Source organism: Syngnathus typhle, linkage group LG15, assembly GCF_033458585.1.
Source record: "Syngnathus typhle isolate RoL2023-S1 ecotype Sweden linkage group LG15, RoL_Styp_1.0, whole genome shotgun sequence".
NCBI classification, from domain to species: Eukaryota; Metazoa; Chordata; class Actinopteri; order Syngnathiformes; family Syngnathidae; genus Syngnathus; species Syngnathus typhle.
Genome location: NC_083752.1, coordinates 4,818,579 through 4,835,130, shown reverse-complemented (window position 1 = coordinate 4,835,130; position 16,552 = coordinate 4,818,579). Strand labels below are relative to the sequence as shown.

The 16,552-nt window shown below is 42.9% G+C and overlaps 2 protein-coding genes across 3 annotated transcripts; both read right to left on the bottom strand.

Annotated features, from left to right (window-relative positions):
- Nucleotides 1-1,889: 1,889 nt before the first annotated feature.
- Nucleotides 1,890-12,927, bottom strand: si:dkey-250d21.1 (uncharacterized). 2 transcript variants are annotated; one of them, XM_061298573.1, is made up of 11 exons: nucleotides 12,561-12,927; nucleotides 11,641-11,761; nucleotides 11,329-11,427; nucleotides 11,207-11,240; nucleotides 9,233-11,031; nucleotides 9,119-9,149; nucleotides 7,149-8,917; nucleotides 6,444-6,489; nucleotides 4,534-6,338; nucleotides 4,219-4,255; nucleotides 1,890-4,023 (listed from the first exon to the last, which is right to left on the bottom strand). In XM_061298573.1, exons 1-11 carry the CDS (start codon nucleotides 12,653-12,655, stop codon nucleotides 2,477-2,479), a joined length of 7,383 nt encoding a protein of 2,460 aa, XP_061154557.1. In that variant the 5' UTR covers nucleotides 12,656-12,927; the 3' UTR covers nucleotides 1,890-2,476. The 2 variants fall into 2 exon arrangements, with proteins under 2 accessions (XP_061154557.1, XP_061154558.1); XM_061298574.1 differs by having other exon boundaries at nucleotides 8,733-8,917.
- Nucleotides 12,928-13,224: 297 nt separating this feature from the next.
- Nucleotides 13,225-16,285, bottom strand: LOC133167734 (52 kDa repressor of the inhibitor of the protein kinase-like). The gene is made up of 5 exons (XM_061298640.1): nucleotides 16,075-16,285; nucleotides 15,805-15,919; nucleotides 15,591-15,689; nucleotides 15,420-15,450; nucleotides 13,225-15,337 (listed from the first exon to the last, which is right to left on the bottom strand). The coding sequence occupies exons 1-5, from the start codon at nucleotides 16,158-16,160 to the stop codon at nucleotides 13,536-13,538; spliced, it is 2,133 nt and encodes a 710-aa protein (XP_061154624.1). The 5' UTR covers nucleotides 16,161-16,285; the 3' UTR covers nucleotides 13,225-13,535.
- Between the last annotated feature and the right edge of the window lie 267 nt (nucleotides 16,286-16,552).

The following is a 16,552-nucleotide window of genomic DNA, read 5'->3' as shown; positions in this document are numbered from 1 at the left end:
TACCTAATATTGCGGCCAGTATGTTTCAGATTGTGGTTGCACTCAGATGTGTTTTACATTGCAGTCAACTGTGAATGGGCACAGATTGTTACATGTGTGGGTGTTGCAGAGCTTCCAGCGGGACCGGGCCCGATTTCAAAAAGACTTTTTACACTCAGTCTCTTCATTCCTGAACTGAGGTCAACACCCAAAGCCTTTGATTTTTCTTTTCTTCTCACACCTCTCACCTTTTGAATAACACAGGGGATGACACCTTTGAGGGGAGTTGGAGTTTATGATTGTGAAACCACACGTGATTTTCCAGATTAATCGGAGCAGAGGTAGTCAAGTGTCTGTCATAGATAAGAAGAAAAGGTTTGTCAACTAAATGCGTTATATTTAAATAGTTTTTATATTGTTTTTATCTGGTAGTGTCGTATTTCCCAAGTAAAAATGTAATATTTCTGCCACGTTTCTGTATCAGCATATTTGTGTACAATTCTTATTTGCAGAAAAAAAATCTGTGGTTTGGATTCAAAACAACATTTTTGTTTATCACACAAACTGCACCACAAAGAAAGGAAATATGCTGATTTTAAATATCCAGTTTGAGCACTATGAATGATTTTTTTTTTTTTTACAAATTCCCTGCTTATTACAAGGTAAAACCTTTTTTCCAACACTGTTTTCATTACTGCTTATCCATATAAGGGTCACGGGTGAGTTGCTGCCTATCACAGATGACTTGAGGCCAATCCTCGATTAACCTAACATGCATGTTTTTGGAATGTGCACGGATGAAATATAAATTCAAGAGGTGGAATGGTAGTCATAATGAATAAACAACATCTGGGCCTCCATTTTATAAACACCAATCATCACAAGGCCCTCCTGATTATTGTCATTAAGCAGTAGAGGTCTCTCTCTAGTCTATGCCCTTGTAGGACAAGGCTAGTCCCACATCTTTTGCACGCCATTTGGTTATCAGCTCTTGTCTTTATTGTGCTTTGAGGACAAAGCCTTTTCAAGTGACAGATGGGCGCCACTTTGGAACAAGTCATGTGGTCGCTCCTTCAGTAGTGCCATGAGGCAAGACCAGGGCATACTTTGAGGGTCATTTGGAAAATCTCCTCTAAAAATAGAAACAAATGATAAGCATTGTGACATTTGAATTAATCAACTTTTTTGACCCAGGTCCTACTTGAAGGAAAGAAGTCACTTTGTGACCAATGGAAGTTTCCAATCTGCCAGAACATATGGGGTCACTCAAAGGTCAGTCGTTGAGCCCCTTATGTTCAGATTCTTGTGGAATAATTGAAATAATTTGGTTGAATTACAAAATAAAAACATCCTGTTTCTCACAAGTTGAATACAATGCCACTGAATAATTCAAGCCAAACCTTTGGCTAGTGATACTGAGAATATTGCCCTGTAGGCTTTCTTTCATTTTCCTTCTGTAAGGAGATCTTGAAATAAAATCCACTTAAGCCATCTATGTCCTTACTCACCCCACTCCCAAGAGTACAGTTAAAACCTGAATGTACATGGACATGATTAAAGAGTAGCACAGCTTTTGCATCAGTGCAGAATCTTGCCTTTGAACGGAATGGGTGCATGGGTCAATCAATATTGTCCAAGGTGCATTCTCCATTTCGAATCTTTTTAAAATACTTTGAATCAAATTATATTTTTGGGAGGGGCAGACAAAAAGTGAAGCATATTTAGGTGTTTGTGAAATAATAAATCTGGGGCATGAGTATCTTTTCAACCTGGAAAGGTAACTCAAGTATTTTCTAAAACTTGCTTTTGCCTTTCATGAAGAAAGAGAAATAATGCAACTACATAGTCACAGTGCCACCTTGTGTCTTAAGCACTGTATAGTCTTCAAGAAAAAAAAAAAAAAAAACCAAAACTTTTTGGACACTTTTATTACTTTTTTGACAAATATATATGCTTTTCCTATCAAGGAGACATTCTTTAAAAGCTAGGTTTACAGCAAATACAGTTTTGCAATATGACATAAAACATAAAAAACCAACAAAATATGACCATTTCATTGCGTGCACAAGTGAGAGAAAAGTGAGACACAAAGTAAAATAACTCATAAAAAGTGATACCGATGACAGCCGAGTCATTTCTGGTAATGAGAAAACAACTACTGTAGTTGTTTCGGATGCCAATGGGACAATTTGTGAAACATATTAGTAAATATTTGATTTGCATCAAGGCACACAAAGCATCGCTAATCGTCAAAGGATCATTGCTTTTTAACGCCCCCCCCCCTCGCTGTGTTGGTCCCATTGGACAAGTACATCTGTACAAACTACAGGAAATCATCAAACATATCAAAAAAATCGGTTAGCAGACTATCAACAAAAGGAAAATCCATTAAATCAATAATATACACAGAACTTTTCGATTTGGGGACCTCGAGAGTCAAATTGTTCTTGAAGATGGTGGGCAGCACCATCTCGCTATGATGGAAGACCTGCAGCTTTTACAGAGGATGGAGCTCGGTGAGGGATCGCTTTTCCTGCTGCATAAACTCCTGTAAGCTTTTCTTTCCCTGCTTGAAGTTACTCTCCCTTCTTGAAAATGGCAAAATCACCTGGAGTCGCAGAAGAGTCTCAATATTACTAAAACTTCGGATCTGTGACGTCTTGAGCGTGTCAAGTACAGTCGTGGGAAGATAGCCGGCCAAGGGGTCCAACCACTTCTCCTTCCACAACTTCATCTCATCTTGAAGCGAGGCCTCGTCTGGCAAGTCTTCCTTGTACATGCGCAGCACCAGACCGCTAAGAGTGCTGGTTTCGACTTTGGACATTGCGTAAGGCACAATCTCCAGACACCTGAAGGTATCCATCACCTTTTCGGTGAAGAGGTTGTCAATTTCGGATATCGCGTGCTCGACGAATTTCATGCTGAGGGCATTTTTGTAAAACTCGCTCAGAGGTTCCAGGAGAACCGAATGTAACAACGGGATGTGTAGTTTGGATGCGAGCGAGACAGCTTCCTCAAACCACGCCTCGTGATGCGTGTCAATATCGCTCCTCAAATTCCTGAGTGAAGCCTTGAGATCTGGCAAACTATTCACAGAAAGTAACATGTCTAAGGGCTTGCCCTGAAGAGACTGACTTAGCTTTTTACTTTGGTGCAAGACATGTCTCAGCACTACCAGTGAAAGGATGAAATCAAAGTTTCGGATGGAATCAAAGAACTGCCACGCTTGCTGCTGGTCCGATACACTTCCCTGATGTTTGAGCTCGCTTAGGCAAAGCAAGACAGCTTCGAGGATCTCGGCCATCACCTCGTGCATGTCGTGACTCTTCTCCCAATTCTTCATCAGCATGTCCCTCAGCTCATTGCCCTTTCCTTCGTTGTTCTGAAATACGTGAAGAATCATTTCTTCCAATTTGTTCTGCCGTTCCACGTCCTGTGTAAGCCAATGTAAGATTTTATCAATCAGCACTGTTCTATCAGCGACTTCTTCGTTTGCAGAGGACTTGGCCAGCCACACGTTGAGCGACAAACTGTAGCTGAGCGTCCTTACCGCCTGAGGGTATTTGTTGGCTATTGCTAAACTCACAGCTCTCATCTGAGTTCCAACCTTGCCGACGCTCAGCAAGGACTGTCCTCTGCAATACGCCATGTTCAGACCCCATTTCTCAGAGAGGGTGGTCTCAATCGCTTCCAAGAGAACCGCAGAGTCTTCAATGAACGGAATGAAAGCCAGTGTTTCTTCACTTTGGATGTCCTGCTTGTTCAAGTACCTGATGCACAGTGGGACGTAAACCTCACCGTCGATGTCAACAGTCTGTTCGGTGATGATGGTGAAAAACTGAGAATCCCAGAGCTCTTTGATAATCTCTTCACGCAACAGCGGCTCGTAAAACGACACCGGCTGTCTTGGCCCTTGAACCGTTTTCGCGACGACTTCGGCTTCGGTTGATTTCTCTTCTCCGTCTGCAGGCTTCTCAGATGCTTCACTGGTGGCATTGGGTACTATTGGCAACGCCTGATTTAACAAGTCTTCCGTGTCATCTCCTGGTGAGAAAAATATGACATTTTTTACTGATGTACTATTATTATTCAAGACCTGCTGTAAAAGCTAAGAAACTCGAGCTAACTTCTGTTGATCCAATGTGAATAAAACCGAATGGAATTAAATATATATGTTGCTCGGCACAAAATTGAAGGTACAGAAAATTTGGTTTGTTGAGATCGCATCAATGCACTTACCTTTGTCTAGATTTAGGCCTCGTATGGTTTCCATCACCTAGAAAAAGCAAAGTTTTGGTCACATGATGCGGAGGGTGCCGATTTAAAAGTGCTTTGACTAGTCTAAAACACGACACATCAGTGCTGAACAAATATATTAGACCACACAACTAAGTAACACACTAGATGTTTAAACTCTTAAGTTTCAAATTCCTCCTTCCAGTTCCAAACAAGTTAAAAATTCTCTGAAGATGAAAGAATGAAACAAAGCAAATGATTGACCTATGACCCAAACAGGTGGTCTGACAGATTAGTTCAGCACATGGACTAACTTGCCTGTGAAAGACATGGACTGCTCTCTGGATCGACCTCGATACACTTGGCGATGACCTCTGGCAACCTCTGCAGGGTTGTGTTGTGAGAGAGAAGCATCACGCGAGCCGTCCTGTTACCTTTGCATACGGTGTTCCTCAAAATATCCCTCATCGAATTCAACGTGGACTTCATGAGGTCGCATTCGATGCTGACACTGGGCAGCACGGCGACTAGCCGAAGGAGTAAGATAATTGTTGGGTGGTTCTTACACTCGGCATGAACCAATGTTTCAGCAATGGATGTTGGGGGAGCAACATCCTGGTCTTTGTCTCCCCAGACTGCGGCCCACGCGTTGACGTCCTGCTCAAGCGTATCCGGCTCGGGAAGATCTGACAGGTAGAAGTTAAAAGGTTTGTCTGTGGATTCGGGAAGGATGGGCTGCGGATTGCAGGATGGCAATAGAGACAGGATCGATAGAGCCTTCAAGTGGTTCTCTGAGAAGGTGTACTTCATTTCATCAATGAGACTCTTGAGGAGGGGGATGGTCAGACTTTCCCTGTAGTATACCTCGGGGGAATCGGAGCTGCTGGCCTCCTCCGAGAAACAGATTTGATGAGGCGCTACCTTGTTGGCTAACCGATACGCCTGCTCAAACCAAGTCGCGTGTAGCGTGCTGACATTTTCCGACATTTTGCTGAGGCTCTCGACGATGAGCGGGATCTTTTCCACTTCGCAGAGAATATCGGCAGGGTTGCCACAGCGGAAGATGGTGCTACAGTTACGAAGAGGAGCGCAAGCATTCTTCACGATGACGAGGGTGACGATGAAATCCACATTCTTCAGAGCGGCGGAGAGAACTTGAGCGTGCATTGCCACGGCACCTCTGGCGTCGGAACAGACGGCGTCGAGGCAACTGAGAACGCCCTCCAATGTGTCGGCGAGTATGTCAAAGAAGTCCTCTCTCTTCTTCCATCTTGAACAGAACGTCTCTGGAATCTCCTCCAAAGCTTCCCTTGGCACGTTCAACAGTCCGTCGACAGCTTGCGCTAACTGTTCTTCGAGACGGGGAGATTCGTCAAAGAAGAGGAGCAAATCTTCGGTGATATCCAGCATTTTGGCTACAGAGGAGCAAGGCACGCTGCCTACCAGCCAATGGGCCAAGCCGCGGGACTCGCTTGGCGTTACGACACAAAGCGGGTAGCTCTCGAGGATGTCCAAAGACATTTTCTTCAGGCTTTGGTAACCTGAGCCCAGATGCATAAAGGCTTGACCTCGACAGTGAGCCATTGGCAAACCCCAGGACTCGGTTAGAATCTTTGCAAGCTTTCTTGCTTGGGTATCAACATCGCAGTTGACGTCATACGGCAAGTAACCCATCAGCTCGACTTTTGGAGCAGATTCTCGGACGTACCTGACAAAAACAGGGAGGTGAGTCTCCTCGGCAATCTTCACAGGTTTGTCTGTGATAAGTGAGAAGAACGGAGATTCCTGGATCTCCTTCAGGAGGACTTCTCGGATTCCCTCTATGAGTAATGTCACAATTTCAGCTTCACTCATGGACAGTGCCCATTTATTCTCCTTCCGGAACCAGTGGCACATGTTGAGGTCCTGGATGAAATCCTCTTTTTCCGCTTCAGAGAGCTCTGTGAAACTGGTGTTTTTTTTCCCCAGGATCGCAGCCTGTCTGAATATTGTCACCAGACTTTGACGGTTGTCCCCAATTTGTCCATTCTCATCGACTGGCTTGACGTGTTGTTGTTCCTCCCTCACGTCGGGACACTGCTGAATTTCAGGCTCATCGATTTCCATCTTGATGGACGTGGCCACTGTATATCAAATAGAAATAGTAAAGAATACATGTATATTATGTTAGGGATACCAAATTCGTGGCGAATGTATTTTGTCTTCAGTCAAAAAAAATAATACTATACCTTCCATATTGTCAGTGTTTCGGACTAAACTTTTGGCTTCCTTATCCTGTGGAAACAGAAGTTATTCATCACATGTATTTAGAAGTCATCAACGATTGAAATGTCTAAAACAGGGGTGTCAAACGCTTTTTTTTCGCGGGCCGCATTGTAGTCATAGCTTCTTTCGGAGGGCCATTATGACTGTCAACCCAAATAAATGTATGAGCACCTCATATTATATACAGTAAAGGCTATAAAACAAACTGACAAATAACTTGTTTTCAAATCAGACAAGTGAAAACTGGTCAAATATTTAAAGAAATATATATATTAAAAGTGAAGACAATTTGCAATTCTAGTAATGACACACGAATGCGATGCGCAATTTGTCTTTGCGGGCCACATAAAATGAAGTGGTGGGCCGTGTCTGGGCCCCCGGGCCTCGAGTTTGACACCTGTGGTCTAAAACATCTATTAAAACTAATCAGATCTATTCTCTTGTTTTTGTTTATATTGTCTATCTGTTTATTTATGTATTGAACCGAATCCCCCCCCACCTCGGGGATCAATAAAGTATCTATCTAACTGTGACAACACTGATAATTCTGGTCAAAAACAATTGCGAAATAAAACCTTGGTGCCCTTCGTCTCAACTGGAGAACCTGCTAGAGGAATACGACACAGGGCAAGCAGTTAGGTATAGCTCAGTTGGCCGGAAGCACTCACCAAACAGATACCCTCCAGGGCTTGCGGAGTAACCTTCAAACACTGGCTCACCATGCGGTCAAGGTCTCTGTTGAAATCTGTGCCGACCTGTAGCACAGCCAAGCACAGGGACCGGTCTTTGGCATTGGTATTCCTTAGGTAGTCTTGGAACTTCTTGTGACGCATTACAACGCCACAGTCTTCCAGGGCTGTGCTGGGCAGCACCGACATGATCCGAAGGAGCGCGTTGATGTTGCCAAAGAACTGCATGAGCGGCAGACGCAGTGTTTGGAAGATCGAATTGGGGATGGTCACTGAGGCGACTTTGGTCTTCCAGGTTACTCTCCAACAGCAGAGTTCGGTGAAGAAGTTGTCGGCGTCGGGAAGATCGCTGCTGTACAGGGGTGGCTTGGATTTTAAGCTCTCAAACATGTAACTCACTGTAACCAAGCAAGGGACCAGGGAGAGGAAATTAAGAGCTTCTTTGTGATCCTCTGAAAAATGATCCTTCACGGCACTGATGAGGTTATCGACTAAGGGCACACTTAAGCTGTCTTTATAAAAACCGACTGGCTTTATTAGGCTGTCCCTTGGCATGGAGTTTTCGGGGATTTCTATGGGCACTCTCAGACTTTGGGCAATCGCACAGGCTTCATCAAACCAATTCTGGTGGAAGACTTTCAAATTGGTTTTGATTCTGGTCAACGTGGCCACGATGCCGGTGATTTGACAGAGCTGGAACGCCGCGTTGAAATGGTCTCTCTGGAGACCTGCGCTCAGCTCTCGGGTAAAAGACGAGGTGTTCTTTAAGATCACCATCGCAATGATGAAATCAAATTGCTTGAGTTTGTTTAAGAGTACTCCAGCTTGTTCCGAGATGTCGTTTTTCCACCTTTGTGGGTTGCTTTTGACTTTTTCCATACACTCAACAAGGGGCTCGAGCATTTGCACAAACACCTCGTACGAATCGTGCATCTCTTGCCAAAGGGAACAGTACTTCCCCTGCAACTCCTGGACCCTTTCGTAGTTCTCCCGGAGACCGTAGGCAATGACGTGATCAAGCTGTTTTTCTAGAGCAGTCCTGCCGCCAAAAAACATCACCACCTCTTCGAACGTATCGAGGGCTCTCTTCACAGCAGATACTGGGATGGACTTTGACCACCATGTGTTGAATGAGTAGCAAGAGCAATGTGTGCTAATGGCAAGGGGATATTTCTCCTGTACTTTGCAAGCAAAAGCCTTCAGCTTGTAGGAAACGTCACCCGACCCGAGGTACGCCTGACCTCTGCAGTTATTCAAATCCAGGCGCCACTCTTCCGTGACTATTTCCAAGAGGCGTCGCACCATGGCGTCACAATCCAGGTCTGCTTCCAGGAATCCCATTAACTCGAGTCTCATGACATCAAAACTGTCCACAAACCTAAGAAAGAGCGGAAGATAGTCCTTTTCCCCGATCTTAACCACACGATCGATGAACAACGAAAAGAATGAACTCCCGGCTTCGCTGAGAATCCCTTCTCGGACCGCATCTTCACACACAGCGAGAACTTCTTTCATTTCAGACTTGGTGACGTACTCAACTTCTCCATCCTGAGCTGGACAAACCTCATTTTGTTGCCAGCTTTGGCTGTTGTATGCTGCGGTCACTGTGGCTTGTAGAGCTGACCTCAAAGCTTCTCTATCCGTCTCAGCGCACTTCATTTCAACCAGACTCTCAGCATCCATCTCCATATTGATTAGTTGCAATTCGGCTTCTATGTCTTTATCAGCGTGGTTTCCTTGGCTTGCCACTGTAAAACAAGATGAGGTGCACTTATTCCAAGGGAACACAATGGGACATAGTAAATATAAACGTACAAATTGTACAGCAACTAAATATTTGATTCTGTGGCTGGAACAAATGAAGTGTTTCCAATTAATGGCAAACATTACTACAATTACTGAGCAGCAAGAATCAAAAAAAAAAAAAAAAAAAGGCTTAATTCTCTTACCTTTAGAAGGCTTATCTTGACTTTCTTCATCCTGTAAAAACAGAAAAATCGTCACATTCAAAATGTTTTATCACTGGTGCAATTAATAATAATAATAAAAAAAGATCTACTCACAGTCTGTAACATCTTCAGGATGTCTGGATGTTTCTGGACATACGTATCCACCATTTGCTCAACATTGAAATGCACGTCTTGGTTGACGTAGACGTACGCTGAGCTACACTGTCTCTGGTCCTCTGGCGTGTCTTTCAGGTAGGCGTGGCATCGTTCCAGCACCATGTGGTATTGGCCGTAAACATCTGCCTCGGCATTGACACAAGGCACGGTGCCTAACACCCTCAACAAGCTCTGCACGTTTGGGTAGAACGCGATGTCTGGTATTTTGAGTGTGGCAAATACTGTGGTGGGTAGAATCCTGCGCTTGCTTGCATGCCTCCATTTCACTTCCCAACAACCCAGCTCTTCGTAGAACGTGTCGGGCCTTGCGAGGTTGTTCAAATTGGCGTCCGCTACTTTATCACGGCGAATGCTGAAATTGTGGTCGGCCATGTAGGACGGCACTAAAGAGAGCCATCTCAGAATTCTCACCATCTCGGTACTGAAAATCCGCTTGACCTCTGCAACGAGATACTGCAAGATGGGCCGTGCCAACGTTTCTCTGTAAAAGTCTTCGAGCGGGGTGTCGTTTGAATCTCCGTGCTCAATCTCCGGCTTGATGACTTCGACGCCGAGCTTCTTGGCTCGACTGACTGCGTCGGAAAACCATTTTCTGTTGAATATGGCAATGTCCTGTTGGTATTTGTTGACCAGCTTTAAGGCATTTGAAATGGTGTACTGCAAAGTACTGCTCATGCTGATGATCCCCTTGAGACTGGAGTTGAGAATGCTGACACAGCAGAGGGTGTTCTTGAGAACAACTAACGTCATGATGAAATTGAAATTCTTCAGAACTGGCTTGAGTTTAGCCATCTGTTCGGCCGTATCTTCATCCACCTTGGAGATCATTTCGTTGATGCAGTTCAGAAAAGGCTCCAAGATCTCCAACATGCTTTGGAAGGCATCGGTGCCGCACTCCCAGTTTGCGCTGATGATTGCCTTGATTCGATCCACTTCTCCTTTTATATGGCCGTATGTCATCTGGATTTTCCCTTCCAATCTTTTGTACAGCTCGGGGGTGCTCCTGAGTAATGAGGCCACTTCTTCGACAGTGTCGACGATACTTTGAATAGTTGGCACTGGCATGCAGCGAATAATCCATATGTTGAACGCATATGGGTCACTTGGGGATAAAACAACTTGCGGAAATTCCAGTAAGATTTTGCACGTCAGATCTCGCAAGGGTTGACACATGCGTCCACTTACGAGGTACGAGAGTCCTCTGCAATGCTCCATCCGTAAGCCCCATTTAATCCTCAACTCTGATAGAAGATGGTGAAAAAGACTGTCGGCATCCAAATCGCAAGGCAGGAAACCAACGAGGTGTTTTTGTGGGAACCCGGCCTCTGTGACCGAACGAATGAAAATCGGGATTTGCTCCCTTCCCTCGATACTGGTAACATTTTGAAGCAGAATGGAAAAGAATCGGGCGTGTCTTAAGGTGTTCTGGATCTCCTCACGCATTAGGCTCTCGCTAAACTGCAGGATTTCTTTCTTATCGATTTTCTCGACACAGATTTTCTTAAGCGCAAGCTGATCCCGTCCTCCACCGGTCGACTCATCTGTGTTGATGTTGCCACCGTTGATGCTGAATCCAGTCAGTGCCAGAATTTCCTTGAAATAGGCCTTAAGAGTCTCTTTAGCTTTGAAGCCGCTGACAATCTCTTGAGCTTGGTTGTCTTTCACTTCAAGTGTTGCAATTTCATCACCAGAAATTTCTTTTGTCTCCTCGGTCACTTTTGTTGCTGCTATGTTTTCTAATGGAAAAGAGCACATAACTGAGTTTTTTTTTTAAACATTGCTGACAAACACAGAGAATTATTGATTTTTATTCAGCCAAATCCTGTATCGGAATTGGCATTGACCTAAATAACATTGATATTGGTTGGGCCTGACTTATGATTTAAATATTTAGTTTTACATGAATTTTACCTTTTGTCTTCTTCACAGTGGGTTCCTCTTCCACCTGTATGAATCATAATTAAGTTTAAATATTGTTCGAATATTTTATTAACAATTTTTAAGAGACATTTCTTCCAGACAGTGACACTTACAGGGCCTCCTGCACGTTTTCTGTTACACGTCGAGTCGTCATTGGTGGGTGCAGCAAAGTCAAATATTGTTGGAACAGCATCATCGCTCAAGAGAATTTTCTGGAAATGAAGAAATATAACTTGGAGTTTTGCTTTGACTAAACCCCCCCCCAAAAAATCTTTATTACCAATAATGGAATAAAAACAACTTTCTAACAACTTCTAACTCAGCATCTCAAATAAAACATTGATAATAAATTCAGAAATCGTATGTGTAAAACGAGCATTATATGCGAGATGGCTGAATAAAAGATTAATAAAACATATGCATACCTGATCAGATATCAAAGAGGGCTCGAAATGTTTTGCACAAACTTTGTAGAGATTATGCAGCTCCTCTGGAGGTTGTGACGCCAAATCTTGGCGACAACAATTAGTCAACCATTTTTGGCAGCTAAAAAAGAGAAGGGGGTGGGGGGGGGTACACAATCAGAAATCCATCACGTGCTCTCAGCTTCCTTCCGTTTAAACGTGTTATTTTTTTTAAACACATTCTCCATAAATGCAGCAGCTTGTTTCATTTTATTCAGATCCCAAACCTTGCAGTGATACTGCTGCACTTTGTGTGTGAATAAGCTTTAAGTTGAGCGAGAGTGAATTCTATTGTGATCATATATTATTGGGCATTTTTAAAATCTGTATTTCTACGAGATAACCAATTTGATACCCGCTGAGTCATTCAGTAATTGTAAAAAAAACAAAAACAAAATTGCGCTGATCAATATCGACTGAAATTCTTAAACGTTGATGATTTAAAAAAAATCGAGAATGCTTTTTCTTTTCTGAGCTGCATAACGATTTTTTTTTTTTTTTTTTTATTAGATCAACTGGTCGGTCCCAATGACTTACCGCGCTGAGCCGGTAGGCGTCTTTTACAAATTGGTAGTTTGAAATTTGCAGGACAAAAAGTTTCCAACTATACTTTCTTTTCATTTTATCAATGCGTCAAACAATGCATAATAAAAGCACGACCACCGCAGCAGTCCCCTCATTCATAACTAATGCGTTTACTTTATTTTTCCCGTGACTTCTTTCAAGAGTGTGGCGAGTCTGCGCCATTTTCAACTGAGTTGTGTCACTGTTAGCCAACATGATGTTGAGCTAACGAAAATGCTAAAGGCAGATGGCTAACATATTTCGAGTGCATGCTCGCTACCTCGCGAACGTCCCACTCTACGATGGAAACAACTTACCGCTCCGGATCCGAAGGAAAGCTGAAAAGTGGAATGCTGCTATCAGGCCCCTCTTGCTGGTAGTCACAGTTGGCTGCAGCACAGCAGTTTGTCATTTTGGAAAGCAATGTAGCTTGCTAACTAGCTAGTTAGCTAGCTTAGCTGGATAGTCCACTGAGAGCGAAATCGGCACAAGAGTCTACGGACTCATCCCGCTGCGAAACGTCTACCAGTAACCGTATATTTGAACACTATTCAGCTTAAAAGTATTTTAACAAGCTAAGACTCTACTACTTCCATTCTTAAAAAGTTGATGCTGCGTGGTGTTCCAAGAGTCGCCGAGAGCGTGATATGAACCAGGAACTCAACACTGCAGTGAAGCATTTTGTCCAGCAGAGGGCACAATAGGCTTCATTGGCTGGATTTTTCCATCGGTGTTGCGACGCCAAAACACTGGCGTGTCCCCCATTTTATTAACAGGTCGTTCGCTTTCTGATTTAATTTGGTACATTTATTAAGGTTGCATTAAAAGAAACTATTAATATGCGCTCTATTAATTTAACTGGTTTAGTTCGTTTAATTGGAGATAGAAATTTAAATGTTGATAATAGCAGATTGCCCTCTATTAAAATAGTGCACTAGTATTTAACTGTACAGCTAACTCGTTGAATAATAAAAAATATTAGTGTAAATATTTAAAACATTTAATTTATCATTATTCAATCACAATGTAGAATTGCCACAACATTAAAAAAAACACACACATCTTACACATATTTAAAACAATTGTAATTGTTTTTGTCATTTACATGATTCCTCTGTAAAAATGGTCTCCCTAACCTTTGAGTTATTTACATTTCATTTTAAAACCTCAACAACATACGCATTAAACTGTGAGGCGGACGTGCTAACTAGTGCGTCACCGTGCAAGGACTAAAACATGTGAAATGAATCTTATTAAGCACCATTCTCTAAAAACGACTTAACCAAAACTTATCAAGCATCATCGCCGACAGGATATGTCTTTACGAAGAGTTCAACCATTGAATCCAAATCATATCCCACGTCATTGTTTATGTTCAGAAGAGCCAGACTCTTTGATTTTTCTGCGTCGGGGGTGTTCTGCATGTACATTTTGAAGCGCTTGTACCCCGTATCACAAGTGATATCTAGAGCTAAAGTCGGCAGGACGCCCAGTAGTCTCAGCACTGCGAGCATGTTTGGGAAGAACTTCACGTCAGCCTGCTGAAGCGTTTCTTGCAGACTGCTGAGCAACACTTCTCCTTTCCCTTTTTTATTCCATTTCACTGACCAACAATGTAGCTCAGCGGTGAGTGAACCTGGGCTGGGGATGTCGTTTTTAAACACTAACATGTTTTCTTCTTCAGGTTGTCCGGACTTGTGGAGTTCGACTACAAAAGGGACCAGTGACAAACATCTTAGTGCTTTTAGGTGGTCATCGCTGAAGAGTTCGCTGACTTCTTTGAGCGTATGGTTCACCACAGGAAGAGAAAGATGCTCCTTGTAGTAATTCTCTGGCTGAAGGGTTGCCAGGTCGGCCGGATTCTTCCTCAACAGCGACCGAGGAAGCTCCACCGGGATCTCCATCGCGGCAGCGAGGTTAACCGCCTCTTCAGTCCAGAACTCATGGTACACGTCAAGATTGTCGGCCACTTCCTTCAGAGAGTGCAACACGGCTTTTACGCTGCCAGCGGCAAAATAGACATCATTCGCTTCCCCTTCAATGTTCTTACCGAATGCCCTCAAAAGTATCATGGTGTTTTTCAGCACAACCAAAGCCATAATGAACTCAAAGTCAGCCAGAGCTTTTGAGATCTCCAAGGCGCTATACGTGATCTGGTCACTCCAGCGTAAGTCTTCATTGTCATGTACGCCGTCCACACAAAGCAGCAAAGCTTCAAGAAGCTCCAGTGTCACCTCAAATGCATCGTGTCTTCTGGTCCAACTAGTGCCACAAATCTCTTTCAGTTCTTTGACCTTCTCCTCTTTGTCTGGATAGATAACCGAAACGGCGTGCTCCAGTTCCAGACGTAGTAAAGGGGATTGGTTGAAGAAAGACTGGATTTTTTTCAGGGTACACACGACAAGCTGAACCCCCGACAAAGCCATACCACTGGCAAGTGCTATGTTCAAGGCTTGAGTAGGTCGAATCGTGAGCATGACCAATGGATACTTCTCGCTTATTTTGGCGGCAAATGCTTTGATTTTATCCAAGTGTGCTCCCGAACACGAGTGGGCTTGCGCTCTACACAGCTCCATCTTCAACCCCCATTCGTTGATAATTTCAGACAGAAGTTTCTCCGCTAAAATATCCGCATCCCCGTCAACAGACAAGAACCCCACAAACCTCTCCCGCTGGAAGTTTGAATCATCTACATAGCGCAGGAAAACAGGGAGGTACCACTCATCCAAAATCTTCACCAGCTCATCAGTAATGAGTGAGAAGAAGCCATTTTCTTTCACTTCCTCAATCACCTTCCTTCGGATGCATCTCTCGCACACTTCGATCAGTTGTTGAAGCTGAAGTGATGAGCTAGTTGCGTTATATTTCGTCATGGCCTCATCCCCGCAACTCATGCGATACTCAAGCAACGCCTCAAAGTTGTTTAATCCGACAGTGTCCTGTTTGATACTATCGGGCCTGGTCACAGGAATGTTTTGCTCTCCTAACATTACAAGAGCTTCAAATAAAGACCTGAGATAGTCTTTGTATGTGTCTTCTTTTGGAGGTGTGTTTGCCTCCTCATCGTCCACTTCATCTTCAGAGGTTTTCATTTCTGCAAGTGTGGAAAAAGATTGAAAGCCAAACCACATGTTAAACTTGTTAGTAAACAAAAAAAAGGGAACATTTTGACTTACTTTTTCTTTCCCTGGGCTTCATGTCTTCTTCCTTGAACATAAAAAAAAACACACAAGTTAAGCAAACAGTAAAATTCTATTATGCCATATTAAAAAAAGCTTATTTTCCTGGGAAGATGAGTGTTTAGTTCCTGATGATTAAAATGTAAATATGTTTATTTTTATACACACCAGCTCTTTACTGCGCTTCACTTGTATATTTGGAAGTTTGTTGGTCTCTTCAAAGATAGTTGGTATGGTGTCATCCTTTATCACTGTAATAAGTTCATTCTGTAAAACAAAGCCATATGCAACCTACTGATTCAATAGGATGGAGCGTTGTGTGTAAACATTACACTGAGAATGGACAATTAAAAGAATATTAGGATCTCATCACACGACTTACACTATCATCAGACGTTTCAAAATGCTTTGCACAAAGTCGATAGAATCTGAAGAGATGTTCTGGTGATTTGTCCATTAGGTCTTCTCGCTGACATTTTTCCACCCACGTTTTACACCTGAAATGTGAAGTCATATCAATGTGACAATGAAAATCAACTGAAACATACCTGTCAATGGGACCAGTATGAAAATATTTCAGATTTTATAAATAGAACCATAAGACTTTACCCCATTTTTTTAAACATTGAAACCACCTTAAGATTCGGCTTACCTTTCTGCGTCAAGCGGAAATCTAAAAAGTGAGTACGAGTCCGATTTTACACTAGTACAGTTGGGAGCGGCACAGTAATTCTGCATTGTAGTGTAGTTTGCCTCAATAATGGTTAGTGAAAGAATGATTATATGAAAGAAGTTCTCGATTTAGCAACTACTGCTAACTATAGCGCTCTTTTTTTCTTTTTTGTTTTGAACGGACGAGTGGACTTCCGGTACTGGATTTCAAAGTAAATGTATTTGCATTTATATAGTTCCTGTATGTGAGACAGCAAATACACTAATGATTAATGCTTCCTCATTGAGATGATATATCAAGCAAATTTATGGTATATATTTACGATTGTTCGATGCATAAACACAGTAGTAAATGAACAGCACTTTATTGTGGTAAAAACTCACCGGTTGGGCCATTTTGATAAACAACTACGGCGAGTCACTAAGACAAAACAGAGTTTTTGAATTTTATCGGTACT

Bases quoted from the DNA above. Each gene is read 5' to 3' on its own strand.
- LOC133167734 (XM_061298640.1), bottom strand. From the start codon at position 16,160: ATGCAGAATTACTGTGCCGCTCCCAACTGTACTAGTGTAAAATCGGAC. The intron at 15,920-16,074 runs GTAAGCCGAATC...TTCACATTTCAG, and splicing joins TTTCCGCTTGACGCAGAAAG to GTGTAAAACGTGGGTGGAAA. The intron at 15,338-15,419 runs GTAAGTCAAAAT...CCACACTTGCAG, and splicing joins GAAGCCCAGGGAAAGAAAAA to AAATGAAAACCTCTGAAGAT.
- si:dkey-250d21.1 (XM_061298573.1), bottom strand. From the start codon at position 12,655: ATGACAAACTGCTGTGCTGCAGCCAACTGTGACTACCAGCAAGAGGGG. The intron at 11,762-12,560 runs GTAAGTTGTTTC...TCTCTTTTTTAG, and splicing joins TTTCCTTCGGATCCGGAGCG to CTGCCAAAAATGGTTGACTA. The intron at 11,032-11,206 runs GTAAAATTCATG...CTTTTCCATTAG, and splicing joins CACTGTGAAGAAGACAAAAG to AAAACATAGCAGCAACAAAA.